Raw genomic sequence first — 20986 nt, 5'->3', positions numbered from 1 at the left:
CGACGCTCTATCCACCGAGCCAAACCGGTTTCGGCTGTTTATTATTTATTTACCACAAGTAAAGGTCAGGAATTGTTATCTTTCTTTAAAATTTTTTTTTTTTTTTACTGTTTCACTTCATTACTGCTGTGTCTGTGCTCCATGTGAGTGACATAGGTGCTTATGTAGGTGGGTGCCGACTTACAGCGAAAATCGAGTTATGTCGCGCAGTAGGAACGGATCTCCGATGTGACCCGAGGACCTACTGTAGCAGGTCGGAGTCAATGAACAACTGGAAACATCAATCTAAGAGTCATTTATTTCTTTTGTCATTGCCAAACATTTCCCAAGTCTTACCACAAATTAATATAGCTTCTTCATTTCTTCTTCCTGACAATCCTCATCTACTGAAAGGGCTCTAAGAGCACAACTGCAAATGACAATGTACAGTGGATATACCATGTCCTTCACTTATTTCAAAACATCTAACAGCCCATTAGACATCAGTTAGACATGAGGTACAGAAAAAGAATTTTTCTTTCCAACTCCAGATAAATATCGGTATCTGGTGTCAAAGTCTCAAGATTAAAGACGATAGAACACACATAAAAGAGGATAGACAGCAATATTCTCAGAAAATTCAGACAGAGGTTGACTAAAGGGAGGGATGAGGACTTAGTGGGGTGTAGACTAGCAAGTGAGGTCAAGTCCAGGAGAGAACGAACGAGTGTCTTGGCTACTGATCTTAGTGGCATTACCAGGAACACTAGGATTCTTATAAAAAAATCAGGGGCAATCAACCTGGTTATTTCTCAATCCTTAGAACCGAGAGGACAAAACAAACTTCAGGAGGGCACCGATTATGACGACAGATGAGGAGGCCTCAAGCGCCAGGGAAGTTGAGGCAGTAGTTATTGCTTCTTCTAGTTTCTTCTTTCCCGCCACTTTAATGTTTGGTACATACTAGTCCTAAGGCTGCTTTTTTATGCCTGTGGGTCTAGTTAGTCACTGCTACTTGGGGCAGACAAAACACTTCCCAGTAGAATTAGTGTAGGGAAGTTCTAGCTTTTTCATCCTAAACCCATTCTTTCTTTCAATACTAAAACCATATTGAGAACAACCTCCATAAAGTTTGTTTCCCAAAGAGGGTAATCTTATTCTAGCTTCTAGGCATGTTATAGCACAAATACAAAATGATTAATCAGTATGGTTTTAAAAATTTAATGTGGAATTGTTTTATAAACTTGACGATGGAGACTACTAAATCAATAGAACTTCCAAGAACATTCTACACCCCAGGAAGAAAAGAACAACCAGTTTTCTTAGTCTTGTACAGGACAAGAGGGGCCTATGGTTGGCCTTAAGAGGGAGCTCTTTGGGCAAGATAAGAGAAAAATAATAGACTCCAATGAGGAATAGCAGGAAAACCTACCAAAAAAGGGTTGGGGAAGGGAGGTTGTCAAAGTGAATAAGCAGGGAAAACAGTGAAATTTATACAGGAGAAAAGAGTTGAGAAAGTTGTAGCTTTTCACAAACAACTGAAAGAGGACATTTCTCTTCACTCAGCCCCATAACTCAGTCCTCCAGCACAGGTCCCCGTGACAAGAGCATCCATCCACTCTCCGAGGAGCGCTCTCACACTGACTGCCTATTTCCTTCCTCGTTTATGATTAGCCTTTGGGGGCTTTACTTTCTGGAACTGTGCTGGCACTGGTTCCTGCTCTGGTTCTTTACAGGAGGTCGACACTAGCAGTTCCTCGTTATTCCTCCTCTGATCTTTCCCTGCTCTAAGACTCAGCTCTGCTGGCTCAGGAAGCTCCATGCCAGCCTGCTGCCGCCTTCTCAGAGACCTCCTGCTCCTGTGCTGCTGTCTCCGCTTTTCTTCTTCTTGCTGCCGCTGCTTTATCTTCATCAGCTTTTCAAAGCTTTTGGTTGTTGCTGGGTTTACAACAAACCAATCCTACAAGGCAAAATAGAAACAGTATCCAGTCAAAACATAGTGGAAAGCATAAAGAGGTATGGGAAGAATTTAAAAAGGCATGGTTAGGGCAAAACACAGAGTTTTTTAGTTTGAAAATTTACAAATCTTCAGAAAAGTTATTAATTTAATGAACACCTAGATTTATCATTGTTCACCTCTCTCTCTTTTCCTTCCTTCCTTCTTTTTGCTGAACCATTTTGCAAGTTAGTTGCAGACAACATGTTACTTCATTCCTAAATACTTCAGCATGTATCTGCCTAAGAACAAGGGTGTTCTTCTGCATAACTACAATGATCACATTTTGAAATATTAACATGGACACATTGCTATTATTTAATATAGTTAATATTCAAAATTCCTCAATTGTCTCAGTGTCCTTTATATTTGTTTCTATGCAGTATTTATTTTATTATTTTCTCTTAATTTGTTTTTATTGATTTCAGAGAGGAAGGAAGAAAGAGATAGAAATATCAACGATGAGAGAGAATCATCAATCAGCCAGCTGGGCTCCATGAGGTATTTTAAGTAGCATTAAAAACAGGTCGTTCAAAGACGTTAGAGTATTAGAAGCCCAGCCGATGTGGCTCAGTGGTTGAGTGGCGACCTATGAACCAGGAGGTCATGGCTCGCTTGTGGGTCAGGGCACATGTCCAGGTTGCAGGCTCAATCCCATGTGGGGCATGCAGGAGGCAGCCGATCAATGGTCCTTTCCCATCACTGGTGTTTCTATCTTTCTCTCCCTCTCCCTTCCTCTCTGAAATCAATTTAAAAAAAAAAAATTTTTTTTTTTTAAGAATATTAGAAAATGGAAGTAGAGAGACTGCTGTTAAATAAGAAGGTGTAAATTCAGCCTGGTTCCCAAATGCCTGATTTAACTGGATTGAACTCCAATGTCTCTGGTGACCACTTTACTTTCCCTGACTGTCCTAGCCCACAAAAACAGACACAAAATCCATCTCTCCTATGGTGTATGTATGGGAAAAGGAAATATGATTAGAAAATAAAAACACTGTGAGAAAGCAGGACCCTCACCTCAGCATGGACAGAGTTGATGTGATACTTGACACCACTCTCTGACACAAATTCTTTCTGACATAGAAGACACTTGTATTTTCCAGCCACAAAGTTTCCCTGTTTTAAAGAAAAGAGTATTATTGACAAACTCAGGAACACATACCTGGGCCACATGCAGGGACTATTATTGATGAAAAGAAGGGATTCTACTTCAGCAAAGGTAAGAAGGAAGAAAATCCAAAACAGCAATATATTTAGGAAAAACAGCTCGGGCAGACTACCACCACTATGTATCTATCCTAAGGCAATTCTCTACCAAAACCACCCACCCCCTCAACACAACCTGAAATCCTACTTTTATTATGTGACATGTCACATCTTTCTATCTTCTCTTATTTACTTCACTTCCAAGGTTCTCTTGGTTCCTCCCCCAAAATTATCAAACTTCTGAACTTCACTATAGGCACCAAAGTATAATTCTCCCCAATATACTCCATTGCTGCAAAGAGTGCCTTAGAAATCCAGGATTAGGAGAGTGTCATCCATAACACAGAGTTTTAAGGACTCGGAAACTAAGATCAAGACGACCAGCTCTTCAGCATTCCTGGACAGATCTGGTTAGGCTCCCCTCCTGAAGCTTTGTTTCCATGATGTTCATTTTGTGTGAAGAGATACTTTGTGTTTCCATGATGTTCATTTTGTGTGAAGAGATACTTCTAAAAGGGATTGGAAAGTGGCACCAATCCCCATGGCTGGTGGGTTGTAGGGCACCTGGGTCACACCTCCCACCTCCCACCTCCCACCTCCAGAGGCCAGTATAGTTCAGATGCATTTAAGGATCTTCACTAGTCCAGTTAAGTGCATGTAAACTGACTCTAGAAAGTTTAAGGCCCAATAAGACAGGTCAGGTCCAGTGTGGTAGGGATTCAGAATATATTTTTCTCCAAATTCTTCAATTGATATAACTTATGGCTATGTTGGCCTTTTCTGCACTTTGAACATAACCTGGCATCCCACCCAATAATAGACCAAGATTCTTTGGGACATAAAAAACTAAATCAGCCTCTGAAGACAACAGAAAACAGGACGATTAGCTGTTCATCTAAACTGAATTCTCTTCTAGTTCAGAAGTCATGTTAAGATAAATAGTTCAGAAAGTTACAAACCAAAGTACAAGAGCCCAGGTGAGCTTTAAGGCCAGATACACTACTGTAGACAGCCTCACAACCCTGAAAAAAAGAAGAAAAAACAACATGAGGACTATACAAAAGAGCATCCTTCTCTCAGCAATCTGGTTGTTCACTATGACCAACCTTACGTTTATACCACAACCAAACAGGAAAAGAATTCACATGCAAGCCACAAAAGCAAGAAGGAAAACCAACAAACGGTAAAAATAAATAAATAAAAAGATAAAAAGGTAAACAAGTTGTTTACAAAAGCTTAACATATTCCCATCCCTGGTACTTTTTCTGATACTTAAACATAGAAAATTACACAGATTTTGTAAAAAAATCTGCTTTCTTTAGTGCAAATGTCTTCTATTTCTTATATATCTACTCCTCTGCAAAGTACTGTATATATAGGTAAGTTAGATTAAAGACGGCTGGAAATTCTCTGCCACTCTTCCCATCAAACAGTGGAGTCTGTTTATCCTCTCCTTGAATCTGGGTTAGCACTGTGATTCCTTTGACCAATAGAATGCCATGGAGAGATGCTGAACAAATTCTGCAACTAGGTCTTAAGAGATCTTCAGCTTCCACTTTCATATTCTTAGAATATGTACTCTGCTGGTAATCTAACTACCTGCTAGAGAGAGAGGCCATGTGGAGAGCCAAGCTCCAGATCAATTAGCTGCATAGAAGCCATTTTGGACATTCAGGTCCCATCTGAGTTTCCAGCTGAATGCAACCTATGAGTGATCTTAGCTGATGCCATGTACAGCAGGAAAACTATCCCAGGCCTGACAAAATTATTACAGAATTGTGAACAATAAAATAATTGATGTGAAGTTGCTCAGGTTCAGGGGCTTTGTCACAGCAGATGCCTGATAAACATTTACTGAATAAATGAATGAGAAAGAACCACCTGGTTAGGACACTCAATACGATGGTACTTCTTGATATCTGACTTCCATTTATGTAGTACTTCCTGGCTGAAGGTAGGTAGCCCAGGGCGAGTGTATTTTAACTACAAAATAAGAAAGATTTTATTGAAGAATCCAACTTCCAAAACACCCCAAAAGTTTCAACCCAACTCTTCAAGTAATTGTGGAGTTCCACAAGTATTTTTTAATATAAAAAAAAAAATTGTAATATGTAAGACCCTTTAAAGTTCCTGAAACTACCCTACCCAGTTTGGCTCAGGGGATAGAGTATCAGCCCGCAGACCAAAGGGTCCCAGGTTTTGATTCTGGTCAAGGGTACATATCTCAGTTGCAGGCTCAATCCCCAGTGGGGGTGTGTGCAGAAGGCAGCCAATCAATGATTCTCTCTCATCATTGAGGTTTCTATCTCTCTCTCCCTCTCCCTTCTTCTCTGAAATCAATAAAAATATATTTTTTTAAAAATGATAGGGGAATGTTAAAAAGAGCTTTTGATGGCCAAATCTGGGGCAATTTGAGCAGCAAAATAAATAATAATAGCATTGAATCATAGGCCATTGAATAAAATAAATACCCATGAGTCTATACTCATATAAAACAAATTAGAAGAAAAGAACAGAGCTGTCTCTTTTTTTTTTTTAATATATTTTATTGATTTTTTTACAGAGAGTAAGGGAGAGAGATAGAGAGCTAGAAACATCGATGAGAGAGAAACATCGATCAGCTGCCTCCTGCACATCTCCTACTGGGGATGTGCCCGCAACCCAAGCACATGCCCCTGACCAGAATCGAACCTGGGACCCTTCAGTCCGCAGGCCGACGCTCTATCCACTGAGCCAAACCGAATTCGGCCAGAGCTGTCTCTTAATAATTGTAGAAGAAATGATGGAAACAAACAAAAAAAATCATTAAGCAAACACCACAGTAATAATTGCTGCAAGCATGAATCATTGATGGATGCTACAGTAAGTGGGTAGAAGTATGATAAAACACAGGTTAATTATGTAGTCTCAATCTCTCCACAAAATATTCACTAATTAGAAAGGGGAAAATTGTAATTTTGCCATGGAAAAAACTGGACAACACACCCTAATCAAGCGTTTAGCATTTACCTCAGTTAAATATAAACTACTACATATGAACTAACAAAGTGGAAACACATTAGGCAAGGACCAAGCAAAAATTAATTTGGGAATTTAGGTACCCACGGGAATGGTCCAAAATTAAGAGGCTCCTTAAAGGAGCTTCTGAAACATACTGTTTCTCTAAGACCTACATGATCAGAAACACTAGAGCTGGATCAAATGTACTTAATTCCAAGGATAAAGAAGCAAAATATGCCCTAGCCAGTTCTGGCTCAGTGGATAGAGCATCAGCCTGCAAAGGGTTCCGGGTTCAATTCCGGTCAAGGGCACTTACCTTGGTTGCAGGCTCCTCCCCGGCCTCGGCCCTGGCCAGGGCTCGTGCAGGAGGCAACCAATCAATGTGTTTCTCTCACATCAATATTTCTCTCTGTCTTTCCCTCTCACTTCCACTCTCTCTAAAAATCAATGAAAAAATGTCCCTGGCAGAGGATTAAAAAATAAAATTAAAAAAAGAAGCAAAGCATTGTTTATTGTACACTCACTCATGTGCATTTACTCTTCTGTATGTAACAAGCATAGTAACAGACATACTCCTTCAAAAGTAATACAAGTTTCTACCTTACCTTCCGGTCATCAGGTATCAGATCCTGAAGAACCTTCCTCTTAGGCCATTCCTTGGCCAGTTCCACAGAGGCCAGCTCCTGCAGGTGGTACACAGCTATCTTGGCAGAACGTCTCTGAACTCTGCCCCCACTCTTTGGCTCCAGGCTCATCTCTTTTAAGCACTCTGGCTGTCCTGACCCTGGAAAGACCTGCAAAAACAAAACATAGCAAAACACAAGCCTGAGAAGTGTCTTCCATAAGAGGTGATTAAAGGCCGTCCTTTCTACTCTCAATAGCAAAAGAGCTATTATTAGCTTGTAATCACTATCATAAAGCTCCACCATCTTAATGTACATTTTACCTCACATTATATACAAAAATTATCTCAAAATGGATAAGAGCCCTGTGTAAACCATAAAACAACAAAACTTCTAGGAGAAACCAAGGGATAAATTTTTGGTGATCCTAAGTATAATTTTGTTAAATGTATTTTTCAGTTACAATTAGCATACAATATCATATTAGGGGTCTGATGGTTTATTGATGTGTCAACTTGGCTAGGCTGCAGTCATCAGTTATTCAAACACTAATCTAGGTGCTGATGTGAAAGTATTTTATAGATCTAATTAAAGACCATAATCAGTTGACTTTAAGTAAGAGAGATGTGACAGAAGAAGAAGCAAGAGAGATTCAAAGAATGCGATAAACTCAATACTGTTGTTGAAAATGAAGGGTCCATGAGCCAGAGAATGTAGGTGGCCTTTAGAGCTGAGAACAACTCCTGGCCTACAGCAAGCAAGGAAATGGGGTCCTACAACTGCATGGAATGGAATTCTTAAACAGCCTTAAGGAGCCTAGAAACAGATTTCCCCCTCAAGCCTCAGAAAGGAATGGCCCTAATGAAACTGATTCCAGCCTGGCGAGGCTCTACAAGGGGGAGCCAGCTGAACCGACTGTACCTGGACTCCTGGCCTAATGAACTGTGAGAGAATATAGTTGTATTGTTTAAGCCATTAGTTTGTGGTGATACTTTTTACAGCAGCAATAGAAAATTATACATTGGGTTGGGCAAAATATCTTAGATACAAAAACAAAAGCATTATCCATAAAAGAAAAAAAAATAAATTGTATTTGATCAAAATTAAGAAATCTGCTCTTTGAAGAACACTATAAAATATGAAAAGTGCTACAGAATGGGTGAAAATATTTGCAAAACACATCTGATAAAGGACTTGTGTCCAGAATATGTAAAAAACTCTGAATATGATCAAAACTTAATAGTAAGACAACAAAAACTCAAATAATAAAATGAACAAAGGATTTTAACAGACCCTTCACAAATGAAGACACTTCACTAAAGATTGACATTGCCAATAAGTACATGAAAAGATAATCAACATCATTAAATCAGGGAAATGCAAAAGTAAACCACAGTAAAATACCACTACATACCTCAGAATGGATTTTTTAAATGAAACTGACAATTGCAAGTGCTGAGGAGGATGCAAAGCAACTGGAATTCTCATCCTTTGCTGGTGAGAAGACAAAATGGCATAGCCACTTTGGAAAACAATTTGGAAGTTTCTTATAAAGTTAAACATACATTTATCATATGACCTAGTAATTCCATTCCTAAGTATTTACCCAAGAAAAGTTAAAACTTATTTTCATACAGTAACTTTTAAAAAAATCTTTATTGTTGAAATTATTACATATGTCCCCTTTTTCCTCCTATTCACCCCTTCTAGTCCTACCCCACCCCACCCCCCAGGCCTTCACCACCCTATTGTCTGTATCCAATGGATTATGCATACATGCATACAAGTTCTTCAAACTCACCCTCCCCCGCCTCCCCTCTGTTCCATGCTTCTATGTCTCTGGATCTATTTTGTTCATCAGTTTATTTTGTTCATTTGACTCCACATGAGTAAGATCATGTGATATTATCTTTCTCTGACTGACTTATTTCACTTAGCATAATACTCTCCAGGTCCCTCCATGCTGTCTCAAAGGGTAAGAGATCCTTCTTTTTTACTGCTGCATAGTATTCCATGGTGTAAATGTACAATAGCTTTTTTATCCACTCATCTACTGATGGGCATTTAGGCTGTTTCCAGATCTTAGCTATTGTAAATTTCACTGCTATGAATATAGGGGTGTGTACAGTCTTTCTGATTGGTGTTTCAGAACTCTTAGGATATATTCCTAGAAGTGGGATCACTAGGTCAAATGACAGTTCCATATTTAATTTTTTGAGGAAACTCCATACTGTTTTCCATAATGGCTGCACCAGTTTGCATTCCCACCAACAGTGTCATACAATAACTTTTTTTTTTGTTTTTATTGATTTTAGAGGGAGGGGAAAAGGGAGAGAGAGAAACATCTATAGGCTACCTCCTACACTCCCCCCACTGGGTACCAAGCCTACAACCCAAGTATGTGCCCTGACGGGGAATTGAATCAGCAATCTTGGTGAATGGGACAACACTCAAACCACTGAGCCACACCAGCCACAGCTCATACAATAACTTTTAAGTAAATGTTCATAGCATCTTTATTCATAATTACCCACAAATGGAAATAACCAAACATTTTTCTACTGGTAAATGGATAAACAAATTGTGAGACATCCATATAATGGAATCCTAGATACAAATTAAAAGGAATAAACTAATGATACATGCCAACATATAAATGAATCTCAAATGCATTATGCTAAGTGAAATTAGCCAGACTCAAAAGTTTGCATACTGCATGATTCCATTTACATGATATTCTAAAACAGGCAAAACTATAAAGACAGAAACTAGATCAGTGGTTGCCAGGGGTTGGGAATGGTGAGAAGAACTGATTACAAAGAGACATAGGGAATTTGGGGGAGATTATCAAATTGTTCTATATCTTGATTATGGTGGTGGTTACATGACTATTATGAAGTTGAAAAAAATTTTATAACTGTACACCAAAAGGGTGAATATTAATTGCCATATGTAAATTATATCTTGAAACGTAACTCTTAAAACAAACATGAGGTGAGGGGAATGTAGAAATGTAATCAGAAAAAAAAGTCAAGACAAATAAATTGGAATATAGAAAACAGCCGGACAGATTCCCACAAATTTCTAGCTAAGGGATTCAGAATGCCTTAAGCTTTAAAAAATAATAATGTGTTTACTTCTGCCTAGACAGTACAATGAACTTTGATTTCTCTAAGCTAAGAATATTCAAAAGGCAGAAATAAGAGAACAAAGGAAGAACAAGGAAAAGAGAACAAAAGCATTCATAATTAAATGAGGATACAAACGAGGAACCAAGAATGTATGAAAAGATGTAGGGCTAAACAGCTACCACAGAATATATCCCCAAACAGGGTCTGGAAAGTAATCAGTACTCACAGGCCCATGCTCTGACCTCAGGTGATACGCAAGCCCAGCCTTCGATCTATACGGCTTCCCACAGTGGTGACACTTCAAGATCATCTCCTCCAGCTCCGCCGCCTCTTTGCCACATTTTCTGACATGGTACAGATATCCCATGATGCTGGTGAAGCTACTAGAGCAACTCTGAACACAGGAGAGAAACCGAAACTATAATCTTATATCTTTTGACATGATCTCTAAATTTCTCCACAGCCACAGGCAGTCAACCACCACTCACACAAATAGACCCTCTGATGTCACTAGACCCTCTCCAGCATTTCCCATTGGCACACCCCCGTCTTGTCTCTGGCCCAACGGCTGCTCTGTCTACCACCAAGCATCACATTCAATGTTCAGTCCACATTTAACAAACTAGAACTGTGCACCTCTTGTGTGTCAGAGCTTCCTCCTTAGTCTATGATCCAATATCCAATACCCAGCAATATCAAAGTTTCTCACAGTGAGGTTACTAGGATCTCTTCGTCACACCAAAGAAAGGGTGGCAAAGAAACCCCTTCAAACAAAGTATAAAGGGAAAAAAATAATTTTTTGGAGATGAGAAAGAAAATAAAGACCTATTAATGAGTTCAGGAGACCTGGAAAAGCGGGAGCCACTCTTACGCTGGAAGATGATACCGAACCAGGTCTACAAGGGAGGAGGAGGAGAAATGGAAGAGAGTAACAGGTAGACATGGACCTAAGACTCCAGGCAGAAGGAGGTGCTGTCCTCGGGTTCTTACCTCACGCATGCACCTGAGCTTTCCCAGTCTCTTTAGAACTGTTCGGAGCCGTTCCCTCTCACTTGGCTCATCTATTTCATCTCCGGCCTTCAAAATGGGCTAGAAAGCAAGAGAAGCAAACAAGCGGATAATTCATGGAAAAGACAGATATAGAAAAAAATTATTTCGTAGAAGAATCAAGGACTAGACTAGCACCTAAGCTGATGCCCATGAAGCCTATGTCATCTGACTCCTGGCTTTCTCTATCTCCTAGACCTAGACAGACAAGGAAGTGAATGTAATGGAAATTAGAGTTCTAAGCCTCTACCTCTCAGGGTATGAACCTTTGGGACTAACCTAAACACACAAATACCAATATATCCACCACAAAGGTTTCATTGTACATAGGTCTTCTATTGAAAGGATCTTCTTACTCACACCCCTGTAAAGTCCCAGAGCCTTAGCCATCTCCGCTGAGTTATCTATACTCATCTAAGACACCCAAACACCACGTAGGCTCATGTAGGACAGAAGACACTCTTACCAAACTATTATGATTTGCCATGACGTGATACTTCATCCCTGCCAGTGAACGAAGTTGTTTCCCACAATGATGGCAAGTAAACATTTCCTACAGAGAAAAAATACTGCTCAGTGCCAGACTATTCAACAGAGAAAAAGAATGCCACAAAGTCCTATTCAAATGCTGTCCTCTGTATCTTATTTCCCAAACTCAACAGTCAATAAATCTCAAAATCCCACAAGCTCCATGTCACATCCTCAAGGAAAAAGAATTAAAGGCAATTCATTTCTTAAAAAACAGAAACTACCATTTACTGAGTGCCAATACTTGCCAAATAATGGGGTAGGAATTTAGCATGTATTATTTCTTTCTTATCCTCTAATAAACTACCCAAAGTAGTAATTATTTTATTTCTATTTTATAAATGAGAAAACCAAGTCTCACACATAAAAAGCTAAATGATACAACTAGTAAGTGGCTGATTAAAGATTGAAACCCAAGTCTGTCACAGTCCAAAGCCTATGTTTTCCCTATGACCCAATGTTGCCTCTTCTCCATGGTAATCAGCATACCCAACACAGTGCCAGATGTCTCAACTTTGGGTAAAAGATCATAATATAACAGTCATGAAATGCCACAAAATATCTAACCTGTTTGCAGTTTTCCATGTGTTTCTTTAAGCCCTCTATGGTCTTCCTCCCCACTGCCTGGCAGGTAGGACAAGAGACACTGCCTTTATCCACAATTTCTAAGTACCATTGCTCCTCTAAACTGCCTACAAAGAAGATAAAAGAACATGATATAATCTGTGGTACTCTCCAGAAACAAAAAGCACAATTCCAGCACTTAGGAAAAGTATCACAAAATGGTTTTTCCCCTTCCTGGGGAAGAGTCTCCTATTGTTTATAACTTCTAGAAATAATTTTTTTCAGACAAGTGAGGAGTTTCTGAAACTTCTACTCAATTCCCCATGATTAAAAAACATCAAAGAAACATCCAAATCCCAATGGCTTAAAGAACTAGGCAACATTTATTTTCCAGCTTTATTGAGATATAACTGACAACAGGCAACATTTTTCATAGCAGCATTTAATAATGGGATACTGAGATATGTAACAGCCAGTTTGCTGAGTGCTTCCTATGTCTGAGACTTTGTTAAATGTTTTTATCCCATTTAATTCTCACAGTTCTGACTGCCTTTATTATCCCTATTTAGAGTCAAGGAAATTGAAGGTTGCAGAAATTAAATTGAGGCAGATGAGAAAATTAATGAAGAGCCAAAACCTGAACAAGGGTCTGTCTGACCTTCAAACCCATGCTATTATTACCTGTGCCTTCTTAAAGAAATGCTTTTCTACATCATTCCTTTACCAACAATAACAACAAAAATCAGAATGAGAGAACTAGATCCCACAAAGCTTCCAACAGAAAGCATACCTGCTGCATAAGCTGGTGGTTCCTTCCGAATACGACGAGCCTGGGATTTGGGATTAGGCTGAGTTTTAGGCCGTTGCTTCCTCCCTGACGCAAGACAGAAACTTGAAGCCCAACATATCACCTTTGCTAACCCTTCTCTAGTACCAAAATCTCTTCCCTCCTCTCCTCAACACCCTATGCCCCAGTCCCTTAACCAACTGATTCCTTAAATCATGACAGAAGGAAAATGAGGGTAAAATAAGGCAGGATGGAAGCCATGCCTTGCCTAAAAATCCAAAGGGTTCAAAAGTGTTTCAAGGGCCAAACCCTAAAGTCTCTCTCCCTCAAAGAGTAAAGCCCAGGTACCCAAGGGAAAAAGAACTAGCCAAGTTACTCCATTACCATACAGCTTATGCTTCTTCTGAGGAAATTCTCGATAATCTTCATCTTCTTCCTGCCTGGGTTTCCTTTTTCCTTTGGTTGATACTCCACCTGACCCTGAAATATCATACACACGAGACCTAAGTAGGGTCTAGAAGTGAACATCTGGGCCTGCCTTCAAAACATCACTCACAAGACCCTCGAGCAGTGGTTCTCAACCTTCCTAATGCCGCGACCCTTTAATACAGTTCCTCATGTTGTGGTGACCCCCAACCATAAAATTATTTTCGTTGCTACTTCATAACTGTAATTTTGCTACTGTTATGAATCGTAATGTAAATATCTGATATGCAGGATGTATTTTCATTGTTTGCGACCCACAGGTTGAGAACCGCTCCAGGGGAAAAGCGTTAGCAAGCACAGGCCTCAGAAATGCCCGTGACATTGTTAAAGAAGTTGGTATAGCTCTTCATTAACCTCCCTTTCCTTTTGTATTGCTCTCTATCACAAGGGATGAAGAGCTCCCTGTGGATAATAAGAGCCTCCAGGCAGGGCACTTTGTTTCATCTTGATCTGAGGGTAACACTGAGGCAGAAGTTTTCAAAATAATGGGCTACAAAGGACCCTTGAGATTATGAATATCAAGAAAAACCAGCCCCTAAACCCTCAGCAGAGGATCAAACTAGAACAAGGGGAAAGAGGTTCAAATCATGAAGAGGAAAGATTGATATATCCTAAAGGAGTAAGATCAGCAAATTTTATTCTATAAAACAGAGAGACCATTCCCAAAGTTAACAGTATGTGATAGCCTTAAAAAAATTAATCACTAACAAGAAACACGTATGTGGTACTTAATACTCGAAGGGCCACGTATAGCAGCTACCTCAAAATATAACTTTAGAGAATGCTCTGTCTTGGGAATAAGATACAGAGAATGAGTATGGCTCAGTGGTTGGACGTCAACCCATGGACTAAGAGGTCACCGGTTCGATTCCTGGTCAGGGCACATGCCCAGATTGTGGGCTTAATCCCGAGTAAGGGGCAGGCAGGAGGCAGCCAATTGATGTTGATGTTTCTCTCTCATCAATGTTTCTCTCTCCCCCTCTCCCTTCCTCTCTCTCTAAAATCAATAAAAACATTTTTAAAAAGTTATGAAAATGATACCTTCAACATGGGGAGTAGCAGCTGGCTTGATCCTTCTCATCTTCATACAGTAGGTAGATTTTCGGAAGGTTGCTGGAAAATCACTTACTGGTTCACATGACGAGGCAGATGATGAGCCGCTGAAGGAATCATCGTGAGGAATAGTGTACTGGAAACTGTTATCCTTTATGGAGCACTTGGTCCTGCTACTAATATGACACAAAGATATATACCGTAAAGGAGGGTGTGGAATAAAGTTCCTATTAATTATTTTATATCATTAAGAAGATAACCAACTTGGTTACCTTTGTAAAAACAAAGAAGTCTGATAATAAAACAATTTAGATTATAATCTTCAAACAATTACAACAGTTGATCTAACACAACACATACAACTAGTATTATACTTCATTATAACCCGAAAGAGTAAGCTGTTCACATAAATGAATACTCTGCAGCCTAAGAAGGCATTCCTTCCTAGATTCATCCAAGAAAAGAAAGTAGTCTAAAATAATAGGGTATTCTGTGGCCAGAAGATCCCCTGGATCTGTAACCAGGTATATCCAGGTCTCCTTATTTCTCAGAGGGTCAGTAACTAGGTAATATATCTGAGAATAAAGGAACAGAACAGTTTGTAGGCCCTAGTTTGATCCATGTGCCTTCTCCCTAAACCCTGTCAGAGCTACCCTATCTTACTTAGGCAACATGATACTTAGCTCCTATAGCTAAAGGAAGGGTGCCATCTTGTCTTAGTTAAGCTGGCTAAGAAATCTGATATACAGTTGGACCCAAATTCCCAAATCCAAGACAAGTCAGTATGTCATTAACAAACTTAATGATTAACTACAAAATATCTTCTAGGTGGCTCAGGATATGGGAGAACAACAGTTGTCAAGGTGTGAGGCCACTTTATTATTTTTTTTAATGTTTTTATTTATTTATTTGTTTTCCATCTTTATTGTCGAAAGTATTACATATGTCCCCTTCCCCTTCCCCCCACCCCCTCCAGCCCACCACCACCCCCTGCCCCAGGCCTTCATCACCCCACTGTCTGCATCCATGGATTAGGTACATATGTATACAAGGTCTTTGGCTGATTACTAAGTGTAAGGCCACTTTAGATTTATGGTTTAGAAAGGTCATTCTGGATGCTGTATGGAAGATGATACATGGAGAAAAAATGAATAAAGGAAGTTGTATGGATGAGATGATAAGGGCATGAACTATAAGGTTTTGTAGTAAAGATAAGCTGACATATTCAAGATAACACTTTAGAGGTATAGCTGGTAAGAATTAAAGATAGAAGTTTAAGGAGCAGGGAGTTGGAAGAAAGACAGATGACCATTCTTAAGAAACTATGTAAGTAAAATTGATAGAAGTAATAAACCATTTCACACATGAACATAACTAAAAAACATACTATTTTTAAAAATATATATTTTATTGATTTTTTTTTTTTTACAGAGAGGAAGGGAGAAGGATAGAGAGTTACAAACATCGATGAGAGAGAAACATCGATTAGCTGCCTTCTGCACACTTCCCACTGGGGATGTGCCCGCAACCAAGGTACATGCCCTTGGCCGGAATCGAACCTGGGACCCCTAAGTCCGAAGGCCGACGCTCTATCCACTGAGCCAAACTGGTCAGGGCTAAAAAGCATACTATTGAATGAAAAGAGAAACAGAACAAGATCTATAGTACAATGTCAATTCAGTAAGTATAAAAAAAAATACACATGTAAACATTACTAGCTATTTTGCAAGAATTCATAAATACAGGAGTGGGCAAAAGTAGGTTTACAGCCCTGGCTGGTGTGGCTCAGTTGATTGGGCTTCATTCTGGTTGGGCACATGCCTGAGTTTTGGGCTTGATCCCTTGTAGGAGCTGTGCAGGAGGCAGCCGATGGATGATTCACTCTCACATTGATGTTTCTCTCTCTCTCTCTCTCTCACACACACACACATTGATGTTTCTCTCTCTCTCTCTCTCTCTCTCTCTAAATATCAATTTAAAAATCTAAAAAAAAAGTAGGTTCACAATTGTTTGAATGGAAAAATATAATAACTACTAAATAATTATCTACAATAATAAAAGCATAATATGCTAATTAGACCGGACGTCCTTCCGGACAAAGCCAGGGCTGCAAGGGAAGCCTGGGTCCCGGGTGCCTGCAAGGGGCCAGAGGGAAGCCCAGGTCCTGGGTGCCAGAGGGAAGCCGGTGCCGGCAGCCGGGGGAAGGAAGGCCTACTCTTGCAAAAATTTCATGCATCGGGCCTCTAGTATAAAAATAAACTCTGTATTTTGCATACTCACAATTGTAAACCTATTTTTGCCCACCCCTCTATTTAAGGGTAAATATCAAACTTGTTAACATGGTTGTCTATTGGGAGGAAGGGGATGGAAATGGGAATAAGAAAAAATAACAGGGAGAGAGACCAAGATGGCGGCATAGGTAAACACCGGAGTTTGCTGCCGCAAACAACCACTTCAAAAATACAACTAAAAGACGGAACGGACATCACCCAGAACCACAGGAAGGCTGGCTGAGGAGAGACTCTTCAACTAGAAGGAAAGACAACAGCATACCGAGGCTCAGAGGAGGCGCAGTGTGGAAAATACAAAGGTACGGAGGTGCGCATGCAAAGCGGGCTGGTGGCTGAGGGCGCAGTTGTCGTTTTCAATCAGGAGGGAGTCTCAGACTCTGAGCTCCAGATCCGGGCGAGTCTCTAGGGACTCAGACTCAAACAGGAGACGCGGGATTGTCTGGCATCAGTTGGAACATGAGGGCAGCTTTCTCTCCAAGGTTTGCAGCGGTTGCTGGGGTTCTGAGAAGCAGAGCCTCTGGGAACGGGACTGAGAGCAGCCATAACTGCTCCCTCCGCCCGCCCTGTTGATCCCCCCGCCCCAAGCCCTGCGCAGAGCCATTTGCCGGATCGCCTCAGGCAAAGGCTAGATTAGCACCTCTCCAGAGGACAGAAGTTTTCCCACGGCAGACACAGGTGATTCTCACAGCCAGTCGGCCTGGTGGTCAAATCCCTCTAGTATTAACTACAACAATCAAGGCTTAACTAGAACAAGACTGCGCACAAAGACCACAAGGGGGTGCACCAAGAAAGCATAAAAAATGCGGAGACAAAAAAACATGACAGAAATGGAGGATATAGAGCTAAAAAACACAATTTTGAGGGCTTGCAATAATGTGCTAGAAGCTGCCAATAAACTTGATGAGGGCCTCACGAAATCTAATGAGACCCTTGATGCTGTGATAAAGAACCAACTAGAAATTAAGCATACACGGACTGAAATAAAGAATATTATACAGACACCCAATAGCAGACCAGAGGAGCGCAAGAATCAAGTCAAAGATTTGAAATGCGAAGAAGCAAAAAACACCCAACTGGAAAAGCAAAATGAAAAAAGAATCCGAAAATACGAAGATAGTGTAAGGAGCCTCTGGGACAGCTTCAAGCGTACAAACATCAGAATTATAGGGGTGCCAGAAGATGAGAGACAGCAAGATATTGAAAACCTATTTGAAGAAATAATGACAGAAAACTTCCCCCACCTGGTGAAAGAAATGGACTTATAGGTCCAAGAAGCGCAGAGAACCCCAAACAAAAGGAATCCAAAGAGGACCACACCAAGACACATCATAATTAAAATGCCAAGAGCAAAAGACAAAGAGAGAATCTTAAAAGCAGCAAGAGAAAGAGACTCAATTACCTACAAGGGAATACCCATACGACTGTCAGCTGATTTCTCAACAGAAACTATGCAGGCCAGAAGGGAATGGCAAGAAATATTCAAAGTGATGAATACCAAGAACCTACAACCAAGACTACTTTATCCAGCAAAGCTATCATTCAGAATTGAAGGTCAGATAAAGAGCTTCACAGATAAGGAAAAGCTAAAGGAGTTCATCACCACTAAACCAGTATTATACGAAATGCTGAACGGTATCCTCTAAGAAGAGGAAGAAGAAAAAGGTAAAGATACAAATTGTGAACAACAAACATGCATCTATCAACAAGTGAATCTAAGAATCAAGTGAATAAATAATCTGATGTACAGAATGAACTGGTGATTATAATGAATCAGGGACATAGAAAGGGAATGGACTGACTATTCTTGGGGGGGAAAGGGGAATGGGAGATGCGGGAAGAGACTGGACAAAAATCGTGCACCTATGGATGAGGACAGTGAGTGGGGAGTGAGGGCGGAGGGTGGGGCGGGAACTGGGAGGAGGGGAGTTATGGGGGGGGGGGAAGAGGAACAAATGTAATCTGAACAATAAAGATTTAATAAAAAAAAAAGAAATAAAAAAAAGAAAAAATAACAGGGACTGATAATGTCAAATGTTACAAAAAGGGCAGAATGATTTTCAGCTCTCTGCACATGAGCTCTAAGATTATCAATTTAATACAAAGAAGTCCTGGTTCTGGCATAGTGGCATAAGCCCACCATTCCTGCTAATTATAACTAAGAACTCTGGACTCTGAAAAGTAAGTAAAATCACGTGGGTTGGGGAGAAGAGTCAAAAAATGAGGGTGTGTTTCCTAGTTTTCCCCCCTCACCTGTGGCTTTGCAACAAGGGTGGACCCCACTTGCAGAGCAACATGGCCAGTCTAAATTCCAATAGAATCTACACCTTTCTGGCCAGAGAAACCAGGAAGAGGGATACCTATAGAGTGTGTGTGTGGTGGGGGGAGTCATAGAGAAGAGATAGGCAAAAAAAGGATCCCATAATTTTGGGTATGAATCCACACAAATCACAACTTAGCCTGAGCTATGTATGTCTGGAGCATACCCAAACCAGCTTTTGTAAAGGCTTAGAAAAGAGAAATAAGATTTGAACAAATGTACAAGTCTCAGACCAACCCCTGAGCTACTAGTGTGAGATGGACCCAAACCAATGTATCAAAAGCTTTGAGAGCAAAAACAAGTTTTGAAACTCCCAAAAAAAAGTCTCAGACTAACCCATGAGCTATTTATGTACAAAACAGACCTAAACTATCATAGCAAAGACTCAAAGAATGGAACTGATATTGAACCAATGCCCTCAAAAGGCAAAACAACTTATGGTCTGAACCTAAACAGGTTACCTACTAAAATAAAAACATTAACATTTCCCAGAAGATTCTGGAATGACCCAGAGTCTATATATATAGCATTCACAATCTTGAGAATTCCAAAATTATGCAATATACAATCAGGAAAATGTGAGCAAATTCTCAAAGAAACAGATGATAAAGAGATGACAACCCCAAGATAATCTAGATGTTTGAACTATCATAGACTTTAAAACAACTATTATAACTATGCTCCATGAAATAAAACACATTTGAAATTAAGGAAAAGGTACTAGATTTATAAGGGTGATTACTTTGTAAGTTATATGTCTAAGCACTATGTTGTACACTTGAAACTAATATAATGCTGTATGTCAATTGTAACTGAAAAATAAATTAAAAAAAAACACAATGAAACAATATTATATACCCACTAAATTAGCTAAAATTAAAGACTTACTCTCATACACTGCTGGCAGGAATGTAAAACAATACCACCGTTTTGGAAAACAAGTAATGTCTTGTAAAGTTAAACACACTCCTGACATATGACCCAACCATCTTAAATGCTAAATACCATCCTAGTCAATAAATACCATCTCAGATATTTATCAAGCGAAACGAAAACATTTTTCCACACAGAGACTTGCACAAGAATGTTCATAGCAGCTTTACTGTAATACCCCCAAATTGTAAATAACCCAAATATTCATCAAGGTAGATGGCTAAATAAATTATAGTCTGTCCATAATGGAATTCTATTCAGTATTAGAAACTAACTTTCATCCAAAATCATTATTCTGAGTGAAAGAAATCATGCAAAAAGACAACGTAATGTATAATTTCATTTATATAAAATTCTAGAACATGCAAACCACTGTACAGTGACAGAAAACAGGTCAGTGGTGTCTGGAACATAGATATTTGGTAAATGTTATCTGAATGAATTAATCCCTTCCAATGAATACCTAGTTAACTATTTTTTGCATTAAAATGTAAAAGCTTAGCACATTCAATATACAAAATACACCAGTCTGGAAGCCAAACAGTTTGAAAATACAAGGATGTCTTATAGTCATTTTTATTATTCCTTCCTATGTCCATCAACATATCCATGAGTACATAAATGGAGAGCTACACTGAGTCCCACCTTCCATTTTTATTATAATTCGTACTTTTGCAAGCTAAGTTTTTCTCTGGGTTTAGACCTGCCCTGTCCCATCAGGCAGACATTAGCTACAGCTGGCTATTCAAATTTAAAATAAGCCGAAACCGGTTTGGCTCAGTGGATAGAGCGTCGGCCTGCGGACTGAGAGGTCCCGGGTTCGATTCCGGTCAAGGGCATGTACCTGGGTTGCGGGCACATCCCCAGTGGGGGATGTGCAGGGAGGCAGCTGATCGATGTTTCTCTCTCATCGATGTTTCTAACTCTCTCTATCTCTCTCCCTTTCCTCTCTGTGAAAAATCAATAAAATATATTTTAAAAAAATTTTTTAAATAATTCAATTAAAAGCAACTTAAGATAGTTTCTCAACACTAGCCACATCTCA

General features: G+C 39.7%; 1 protein-coding gene across 4 annotated transcripts in view; it reads right to left on the bottom strand.

The window, feature by feature from the left end:
- Positions 1 to 280: 280 nt before the first annotated feature.
- ZNF512 (zinc finger protein 512) overlaps positions 281 to 20986 on the bottom strand; it is a 21572-nt gene continuing 866 nt past the window's right edge. For 3 of the 4 annotated variants that reach the window (XM_006099838.3, XM_023763472.1, XM_006099842.3), the window contains 12 exons: positions 14389 to 14576; positions 13246 to 13341; positions 12865 to 12948; positions 12078 to 12202; positions 11449 to 11535; positions 10926 to 11024; positions 10162 to 10329; positions 6787 to 6975; positions 5063 to 5164; positions 4141 to 4203; positions 2993 to 3091; positions 281 to 1939 (listed from right to left, as the gene is read on the bottom strand). In XM_006099838.3, the coding sequence (XP_006099900.1) occupies positions 1628 to 1939; positions 2993 to 3091; positions 4141 to 4203; positions 5063 to 5164; positions 6787 to 6975; positions 10162 to 10329; positions 10926 to 11024; positions 11449 to 11535; positions 12078 to 12202; positions 12865 to 12948; positions 13246 to 13341; positions 14389 to 14576 (1612 nt within the window). In that variant the 3' untranslated portion in view covers positions 281 to 1627. The remainder of the gene's footprint in view (positions 1940 to 2992; positions 3092 to 4140; positions 4204 to 5062; positions 5165 to 6786; positions 6976 to 10161; positions 10330 to 10925; positions 11025 to 11448; positions 11536 to 12077; positions 12203 to 12864; positions 12949 to 13245; positions 13342 to 14388; positions 14577 to 20986) is intronic. The other variant, XM_023763473.1, reaches the window with a different exon arrangement.

Source organism: Myotis lucifugus, unplaced genomic scaffold (genome assembly GCF_000147115.1).
Source record: "Myotis lucifugus unplaced genomic scaffold, Myoluc2.0 scaffold_285, whole genome shotgun sequence".
Classification (NCBI taxonomy): domain Eukaryota; kingdom Metazoa; phylum Chordata; class Mammalia; order Chiroptera; family Vespertilionidae; genus Myotis; species Myotis lucifugus.
Note: the sequence above shows the minus strand (reverse complement) of the source record. Positions and strands in the feature narration are given on the sequence as shown.